This window comes from Montipora capricornis, chromosome 2 (assembly GCF_036669925.1).
Source record: "Montipora capricornis isolate CH-2021 chromosome 2, ASM3666992v2, whole genome shotgun sequence".
Lineage (NCBI taxonomy): Eukaryota > Metazoa > Cnidaria > Anthozoa > Scleractinia > Acroporidae > Montipora > Montipora capricornis.
This window is the reverse complement of record NC_090884.1, coordinates 40,335,861-40,345,860: the sequence shown is the minus strand read 5'-3', so window position 1 is coordinate 40,345,860 and position 10,000 is coordinate 40,335,861. Positions and strand designations below refer to the sequence as shown.

Genomic DNA, 10,000 nt, shown 5'->3' with positions numbered 1-10,000 from the left:
ATGAGAACTTTCGTGTTAATACTTGACTGTCAAGGTTTCGTGTTCAAACGAAAATGTCGACCAAGGCTTGAAGAAACCGAGAAGGAAAAGCATAACACAAGGCTACAACTAAGACGTATTTTGAATTAAATAAACATAATTTACGGCCCAGAGTATTTTAACAAATTGAAAAACCAGAAGCACCTGGCACCCAACATCATGGGTCGCTCGAATGGTTACACAGTGGTTCCCATGATCCAGAAAATAAAAGCGCCGGTCAAGAGACACAAGACTTTTTCTCTTTGGAACATGTTTAGTGATAATGAGACTAACAATAACAACGATGAATTTTATTTAAGTGTCAAATGTATTTAGCTCTTATGCACTAATTAGGGAAACTGCACGGAAATCAAGTCAACACATATCAAATCCAAAAGGAGTCCATAACTTTCTTCATAGTCAAAGCAACACTATGATGGCTACTTCAGTTTTTCTTCATAATCGTAATTAAAATTTGTCAGACATTTCGTTTGGTGTAATAAAAAGAGAGTACAAAAAGCCGACATGCTTCGGTGCCTAAACTGAGTTCCTTTATATTTGTCAGTTGTTTGGTTTTATCTGGTTGCCTGGGTAAGCAAAAAAATTATTCATACTCCATTCATTTTTAGACAAAGGCTAAACATGAATAGACTCGGAATAAACAAATTAGACAATGCATAGAATAAAAATATGGAGGAATAGTTTTGGTCGTGAAACGGAAGAGGCCAGTGACGACTGAACGATGATATGACGATTTAGATGAATTGCATCAATATTGTCGATAGCATTTTTGGCTCGTAAATTTCACTGATAAACTTACGATAAACAAGCATCTCAAAAAATTTTACAAAAAAGAGAAGATATGGGTTCCTTATAGAGTCGTGGTATTTTCTTATTCTTGCTATCAAGAGCGAAATATATATTCGATGTCAATATCTATACAACCTGTACTTCGCTGCGGTTAATGACTCTGCGTTTAAGGGTAAATGCTTTAAATATTGGCCGTAGAAAGAACGGCCAACATCAGCCAGGCGCGGTATTTTGTTTCCGTCGCACCACAAAAGTGGAGTTGGCGGCAAATGGAAGGGAATTCAAGCGCAAATGAACACCACAATGTTACCTTACGACACGGTCACAAACATTGATTTTTTTTCAAAGGTAGCTCGGAGCCGGACAACTGTACGGATTCAGATATGCAAGATGAGAGGCAGGGCTGGGAGAGTGCGACCACCGGCACCCACTCTCAACATTCAATTTCATAGATATCAAGGGATAATTATTTTAGCGTAGATATTGCTGAATTGCCACATATGGGGTGTGTCTGTCAGGAGGAAAAACAAATTGCAAACATGTGCATCAAAGACAGGAAATAGATTTTCCAGCTACTTACTGCGCCTTTCAACAACATGCGGACTCTACAATTCAAAGCTCAATCGACAAATGCGTTTTTCGCTACCGTCAATCAAATGTTCGGTGGCTCCTCCCAGCTTCCGACTACGTTGACTAAACTGGGCTCAACGATGTGATTTGATTACTGCGCGCTCGACAGTAGTCGGAAGCTTCGGAGCCGCCGAACATTTGATTGACGGTAGCGAAAAGCGCATTTGTCGGTTGACCGTTTGAATTTAAGAGTTCGCATGTTATTGAAAGGCGCAGTAAATCTCAAGATCCATACGCACCCCTAATTGCTACGTATGACTATATTAAGTATCAATATTACGTATGATTTGTCCTTTATTGCTGTGAGCATGATTTGTAGGAGAGTTTTATTTCCCCATAGATTTTCTAACTGCTGCAAAAATTGCTGTTGGTTTTGTTCCTCTAAAAGGATACAGCGACCTAAATGTGAATGGCTGAAACCAAAAAATGCTCCTGTATTTCACCTTAAAGGTGAAGGGCGGTTAAATCCGCAGGTTTACACCTTACTTTTCTCTAATCTTGCCTTTTTGGCCGGTTTCTATCTATAAAAATTCAATTCGAACTGTTTTGATTGAAGTAGCGACCATAGCCTTGGATCGGACCGATTTCCGTTTCTAGTCGATCTCAGAATGTTCATTTTATAAGTTGAGCCCTTCAACTTCATACTGGCCCTTATTTCTCTGAGGCGTTACTTTAATTTGTCAATTAATCTACTAACAATTTTGATTTTCTTTAGATGATGTTTCATCTCAGGAACAATCTCAACCTGTTCTTTGAACCTTGGAATATTAATTCAACGAAAGGTAAAATACCAATACTCTCAGGCCGCAACCATTAAAAACTCGTTTTTCCTGAACCCTTGGGCAAGTCACCTCCGTGTAGTATTTATAAAAGATGGTCCGGCGATTTGTTTCCCAGCCTTCCAACAACTGAGATCGGAAGCCCGGGGGAACAAATGAGGCGGCCAGTCGAAGCGAGGTTTCTTTCATGTACATTAAGCAAAACAGCCAAATTCACGGAATAATACGTGGTTTTTAGATGGTCGGTTCTTAAAAACAAGGTCCGTAAAGTGTCCTTTTTACGGGCCTTTTATTCGTCGGAAGATATGGCATAGCGCAATCGTCGTCTAATGCACAAGAAAACACTTCATTTGCCGAGGAGAGAGGAGAGCAGCCATGCCATTAGAGCAGTATCTTAACTGTTACATTATACATAATTTGTCTATCGTAGTTACAAACCCCCAGTATTCCCAGAATAGTGATTGTCTCCGGGCGTACGTTTTTCGAATCAAAAGCCCTGAATTGACTTTCCGCGAACTTTTCGCTTGTACTAATTCCCTCTGTATCTTCGAAAGGTAATGTCTAGAGAAACGAAACCTTGCAATTGCTTTTGCTTTCGTTCTCTTGAAACTACGACAGATGTTAAAAGAAGACTGGATGAGAGAATAACAACATAATAAATGACTTTTCAAGCCCGAAAAGTTGAACTAACATTGTGTTTTTGACCATTTCAGTGTTGATAGGTTCATGTATTGGCGTCTTCTTTGTGTCCTTTTTATACGAAGGCCTAAAAATCTACAGAGCCAAGTTGATGCACTCTCGCAACAGAAAAAAACAACGCGGGTAAGATATAAGAAATACCCATCTTTTTCCCCGGGCTAAAATCCTGAAGGAAGGGGTGTTTTCATCCCAGAACCTTTTTTTTTTGCGAAACAAGCTGGTTTAGAAAGACGCCGGTCTCAATACGCATCAGTGAGGTTACATACCTTTGACGTCAAACGAATTAAACAGCATGAAGGTTTTCTCTTAATCTTGGGGAACTTAAAGTCTGTATTACTCCCTGCATTTGCAGTAAAAGATATTTGGTGCGATAATTACCTAATTTGTTCTTTCTCGACAAAGTGGAGAAGCGATCCACACTGGTAATTGTCTCTTACAGACACCTGAAAAATTATGGTGGCTCCAACGCGATTCGAACCAGCGAGCTCTGCGAACCCGGAACAATGCTATACCAACTATTCTATGAAGCTCATGTGTTCCCGTGAAAGGACTCGATGAAATAAGCGTATACATATATATTTGATGAGCATTGCACCTGCATCGCAGACGTCATGGGTTCGAATCCCGTTGGAGACCCGCAATTCAAATATATTTGTTCTTTCTTGCAGAGCAAACATTTGCAGCATTCATCACTGGTCGCAAACCATTATGCACATCCTGCAAGTGGTTGTGGGATACCTTCTTATGCTGGTAGTGATGACGTATCAGGTTTATCTTGGTGTTGCTGTAGTTGTCGGAGCCGGACTCGGTTACTTCATTTTTGCTGGATTAATCGGTGAAACAGATGATGAGAAGCCTTCCTCCTATCCGAACCGCACCATAGAAATGCCACCGATGATTCTCAATGTCACCAACTTCAAAGACTTTTCAAACAATCAACATACGCGACCACATAAACTCAGCATTTCCGATCTTGCAATTGAAAATGAAGGGTTCTATTCAGAAACAAAGTTCCCACTTCAATAAATGCAGTAACATAAAAAAAAAACAATATTCTCAGTTATCGTCTTGGCCTTTTAGGAAGATCAAGGTAGGAAAAACTTTCAGCAATCAGACCTGTTTGTATCAACGGTTCCAGGCAGACGTAACCATTTCAGCACTAACATGATCAATATGAAAGTTTTCTTTACATTCCAGTACAAATAAGTCCAAAAATGTCCTGAGAATAAAAGAAATTATCAAAACAGACAGAGGGCGAGGAATAAAAAGCAAACGTTATATCATTTACGCTGTTAATAACCTGCCAAAGAAGACTGAACAAAGTGGAAATTGGTTTTAACTTAAAAACTGAATTTCGTTGGTTAAATTGTGCAATGCAGTCCCTGTAAAAGTGCGCAAGAGTTTTTATTAATAAAAACTATACTTTATTTTTTCTGATAAACTTATTTGTCAACAGGCTTGTCTTTTTATTTATTTTGAGTCGATATTCTGAATACCATTCTTAATGATCTGTTTCGTCCACTGCCAGAACAACGAAAGCGTGACAAAACATGATAATTCCACGCTGAACTGTTGTCCGGCAAAGTCTTTTTAGTGAGCTGTAATTTGCAGCTCATTGTTTGTTTGTTTTTGAAATCGTGTACAACTTTTTAAAATGACTATCCGAAGAACCAGTATTGTTAAAAAAAAGTCCTCAGTTACGGTTCAATACGCTGTCAAAAGCAATTACTTCAACTTGATCTGATCACCGAGGTTTAATGCCAGACCTACCAACTCCTTCCCAGACCCTACTTTCCTTTTGGTCACCGCATGCAATCCAAGACTTTTGGCGCCCAAGTAAAACTGACGGGTGATGTAGCAACTCTCGTAACGTATAATGTGATTGGCTCGCTACCATTGACAAAAAACAAAAGACTAAACAATTGAAACAATAGAAGCTGCTTACAATAGCAAACATAGCAGGTTACGAGAGCTGCTACACTACTGGAACTGACGGATGCATGCTGATCGCCAGGCTCCGCAGAGGAGATTGACAAGACTGAGTTTGAATTGTACATTTTCATTGTCTATTATTCTTGTCACCCACTGCGATGATCTGACACCCTCTTCGAACCAATTTATGTCAGAGAAAAGCCGCCAATCAAAACCCTCTCTGATATGGCAAGGCGGTTTATTATCATCGCCTGCATTTAAATCAATCAATTAACTTTCTGTGTTATCACAAGCAAGACTAACCAAACCTGGTCTTCGCTCTGACGAAGGGCTAACGCTCGAAACGTCAGCGTTTAGAATCCCTATACGGTGGTCAATTTACATTATCACTCCACCGACGCAGCACCACAGTTACTTTAGAAACTACTCCCTTTATTCATTTTCTGGCCCACACTTGCTTGTTTTTTTTTTTTTTTACCTTCATCAAAAAGTCAAAGGAAGCAAAGGATGGCGTTGTGGTGTAGTGATCCTCGCCTTCCACAAAGAGACCCGGCTTCCAAGCTTCTGGTCTTCTGAGCTTCATACGTTAGTTGCAATGATGAAATGGTATATGAAATGAATCATATATGAACTGCGGATATGAAATCAAGTGAAGCTATGATCTTCGCAGTTATGAGCGCAATTTTTGCAATTGCGTGGAGAAGCCTGAAAAATTCAGGACTTCAACGGGGTTTGAACCCGTGACCTCGCGATTCCGGTGCGACGCTCTAACCAACTGAGCTATGAAGCCACTGACGTTGGGAGCTGGTCATTTGTGGGCTCTAATGGTCCCGCGAGGAATGAATCATTATGAATCATTAGTTGCATTTGTTGGTTTTCTACCCCACCAGGAGTCTATGGGCTCCTAAACCTACAAAATGCTGTGTTTCTCAGGGGAACTCCGGTAGTGCCCTCTGCACAGAGGATAACATATTTTAATTTTATTTTTATAGTAGTCAGGGGCTAGATCAATTTATGCAATATGCACGTGTCATCTTTACACTCGGAATGTCTAAAAAGGGGACTCCACATCTCCCATTTCCACATAAACTGACTTGACCTGCGTGTAATATTCGATGGTATCTTCACCCAGTTCGCGTCCCACGCCAGACATCTTGTAGCCACCAAACGGGACCTCAACAGGCGTCAAATTATAATTATTGATCCAGCAAGATCCTGCTTGCAGTTGAGCGATAACTCGATGGGCACGAGTTAAATCTCTGAAAATACAAAAATTAGTTTCGCCAGGAGATCGGAAAAACGACCCACAATTACTTAATGAGAACAGTTTTTGAGGCAATGTGAAAGGAAGGGTATTCAAATTTTCTTGGAATAACCTGGAAATTTTTAAAGAATTTCTCGAAATCAGGGTATTGAACAGTTCAAATATAAAGTCATACAAAACAATAATTGATTACAAAATTAAAGAAATTTCCTTTGAGCGCTTTTTGAAGTGTTCCCTTTCCACTGTAAAGAAAAAACGAGGACTTTTGCAGTCGGATCTGACGGCCTCCAATAACGACATCTGGCTCGTTTGAAACTACTCGCAGTCGTAATGAAAATCCACGTTTTAAAAGTTCCTAGGTCAACCAGGAATGTTTCAAAATTGTTTTTGGTTTCAACACTGAAACCGACCGACCTTACCAATGTGCATTGCGGTGTTACGATTTTCCTTGTTTAGCAGTTGGAAACAAAACATCATAAATTTTAGTATGTAAGCGTACCTGGTAAAAACCCCAGCTGACAGTCCGAAATCAGTGGCATTTGCTCTCGATATGGCTTCGTCTTCTGTGTTAAATGAAAGCACAGTCATGACAGGACCGAATATCTCCTCCTTGACAACTGTCATATCATCTGAGCAGTCAGACATCACACACGGTGACATAAAAAACCCATTAGCCAGTCTGGGGTCCTCAAGCTTTAGGCGTTCACCTCCACAAAGAACTTTTGCGCCCTAGAGAATGTTCCATATCTTAAGCAACTCAATACAGGGAAAGAAATCATATTACACCTTGTGCCCTTCGCTAACCGCAGAAAACAGAAATTCAGTTTATTTTACGAAAATTCAATAACATCTTAAGTAGTATATTTTGTCTTTGAAATGACATTAACATCAATAACACTGTCGTTTATATCTTTGTATAGTGCATGTAGACTGTAAACGAACACAAACTGAACACAGCATACTGCCAAATCGAAATCGAATTCCAAATTCCAAATTCCAAACTGGCATCCTCGAATTTCAGCTATTGGACTGGCGCCTTAGCTTACCTTGGTTGGCTCAGCGGAACAGACCCTCACAATAGTGTGACTTAAGGTGTGATGATTATTGATGAAGTCTCATGATTTATAGGTGTAAGACACCAGCTCTTGACCATGTCCAACTAACGGAATTGTGTATATGAGGCCGCGGTAAAAAATGGCATAATCTGTGGACTTTGCATTTTTTGGATTTTTTTTGACTGCCACTATAATTCTTGTAACATGTGACCACTTTGGCATTATATAGTATTTTGGGAAATGTATGAGTTAATTTCCTCAACAACAACAACAACAACAACAACAACAACAACAACAATAATAATAATAATAATAATAATAATAATAATGGTTTATTCAACAGATCCACTGGGTGGCTTTTCTCTGTCAAATTTCATTATTTACAGTTAAAGATAATTAACAGAGATAACCTAATGAATTAAAAGTTACAGTAAAAAATAACTAATCGCTTTGTGTTACCTTTGATGCATATACTGATCCATTATTTAGAGATCTAAAAATTCTAAAGTTTGTTGATATCTGTTCTTTGCACCTACAATAGGTAAACTTATGTACTCTTATAATAACTAACTTCCTGCCTCCTTTACGTACGAGTCAGGTTCATACATGTAGCTATAGCACTATATATATACTAGTTCAAACCGATTCTATATCCCATATTACCGTACTAATATAAGGAAGTTTCCCGTTATGTATCACGGCCCAGTTTTTCTTGAATAAGTTGACTTGGGACATTCGAAATGCTCCTTAAAGTTAATTATATTCTTTCAATCTAAGATTAAAATTTATCTTTTGTTATGTTATTAATCAAATTCTAATGCCTTCCACTACTTACTACTAGCGTAAAAATAACGGAAACATCTATCTAATGTTATGTCTAATGGTAATTTATTTATGCAGTTACATGTATGTCCATCACTCCATGCATGTAAGCTCCTTCTGTTATGTATTTTTTTCTTGTAACGAGGGGGTCCAGGTTCTATAAGCCCCATGGTTTCTTTTAGCTTCTTTTGGGCTCCCTTGCCATGTGTCATTTCTTCTTTTATGCAGTACTAAGTATATGTAAGGTGGCTAAAAAAAGAAACTGAGCTGAACTACTTTATTACACAAAAAATTCTTTGAAAGTCTTAAAAAGTTCTGTAATATTTAAGATTTATAATAGAGAGCGTAGATTCGGCGTAGAACCAGTAAAGGATGCTACAACAACATAGTGAAAGAGCTCATGATCGAGGACACTGCAGGCCACAAGGAAATGATGCGAATGAACCATGGCAATTTTTGTGAAATACTAGGAATGATTGAGCCCTACAACACCACAATCGAAAGCTTAACTATCATGGGTGATGGATGTATACGCTGGGCACCTCGCGTGCGAGGGCTCAACATGTTGAGCGTTGCTGTGCAAATGCACTCGACTTTGTTGAGCCACACATGGATGACCGCGAAACAAAGGAAATGTTGAGCCGTGTTGAGCGAAAAGTTTGACCAGTTTCAAATTTGACTCAACAAGACTCAACACCTCTCAACAGGATGTTCAAATGCGCTCAATTTGTTGAGCTCAACATGTTGAAAGCTTGTACAGTGGACATATCCAGCGCATTTGCACGCGGCTTAACATAACGACCGAGTACAAAACTTGCAGCTGCAAACTGAACTTGTTGCAGACGGCGTGGTAGAAATTGTGGTAGAGGCTAACAGACCAGGTCGGCATACATGTAGTCTAGTTTTGACAAAATCAATGTTTCTGCTAGTTGCTTTCTGAGCTCGTATTTAGCAAGATCTTTCAGTTTTCTCAGTATTGATAAGATGGTGTAACATCCAGATACTCAGTGTGTGCTTGATGTGATTGTCCCACTTAAGATGTTCATTGATGAGAATTCCATGCAAGCAGCTTACAAGATTGAATACGTTCTAATTTACAACCACTGACGGAGATATTATTAGGATCGTACTCGTCAAGGTGATGTACTCTGGACATTTGCGAGGTGGATAAGATCATAACCTTGGTTTTGTCGTTATTAAAGGCAAGGAGGGTACTCTCCTGAGACCAGACACTTAGTTTAGTAACTGATTGGAAAATAGCGTTTCTGCAGTTATTAAGAGCAGATATTTTGGCATGATCGTAGATTGTTGTGTCGTCCGCATACTGAAAGCATTTAAATTCTCCTAAAGATCACATAGAATGATATTAAACAACACTGGACCTAGAATGGAGCCTTGCGGTACCCCAAAATTTACATTTTTAACGTCTGAGCACGTGCCGTTGATCTGTACGAATAGTTTACGATACGTCACATAATTAACTGTCCATATCAGGAACTCTTCAGAGAAACCTAATTTACTATCTTGGTGATGAGATTTCTGAAACAAATCATGTCAAAGGCTTTAGAAAAATCGGCCAAAATCATCATAGTTACCTCCGAACGCTTCATAGCTTTTACTGTGGCATCTCATATAGCATGAAGTACAGTAATGGTCGATTGGCCCTTTCGGTAAGCAGAAGTGAAAACATTGTTCTTATCAATGAAATCAGAAAGTTGGGCGAAAATCAGCCCTTCGTATACCTTTGAAAGCACTGGTAGTATTGATGTAGGTCGTAAATCTTTCTCAGATTTAAACTGGTTCTCTTTAGAAATCGCGCAGATGCGCGCGAGCTTCCAGGCCGATGGAAAGTATAAGTTCTTGATGCAGGTGTTGATGACGTCAGTTGCTGGAGACCCCAAATAATCTGCAGCAATTTCAAATATGTTTGCGGGAAAGTTATCAGGACCAGTGGCACAGTCTAATCGAATGTTGCGAAATTTATAGATAAC

The 10,000-nt window shown here is 39.3% G+C and overlaps 2 protein-coding genes across 2 annotated transcripts in view; one reads left to right on the top strand and one right to left on the bottom strand.

Moving 5' to 3' along the window:
* LOC138021296 (protein SLC31A2-like) overlaps positions 1-5,613 on the top strand; it is a 6,048-nt gene extending 435 nt beyond the window's left edge. The window contains exons 2-4 of the mRNA XM_068868146.1: positions 2,174-2,240; positions 2,951-3,059; positions 3,605-5,613. Of these exons, the coding sequence (XP_068724247.1) occupies positions 2,174-2,240; positions 2,951-3,059; positions 3,605-3,962 (534 nt within the window). The 3' untranslated portion in view covers positions 3,963-5,613. The remainder of the gene's footprint in view (positions 1-2,173; positions 2,241-2,950; positions 3,060-3,604) is intronic.
* The window catches only part of LOC138021286 (4-trimethylaminobutyraldehyde dehydrogenase A-like), a 12,330-nt gene continuing 6,667 nt past the window's right edge, over positions 4,338-10,000 (bottom strand). The window contains exons 6-7 of the mRNA XM_068868137.1: positions 6,632-6,861; positions 4,338-6,127 (exon numbers count right to left, since the gene is read on the bottom strand). Coding sequence (XP_068724238.1) covers positions 5,920-6,127; positions 6,632-6,861 — 438 coding nt within the window. The 3' untranslated portion in view covers positions 4,338-5,919. The remainder of the gene's footprint in view (positions 6,128-6,631; positions 6,862-10,000) is intronic.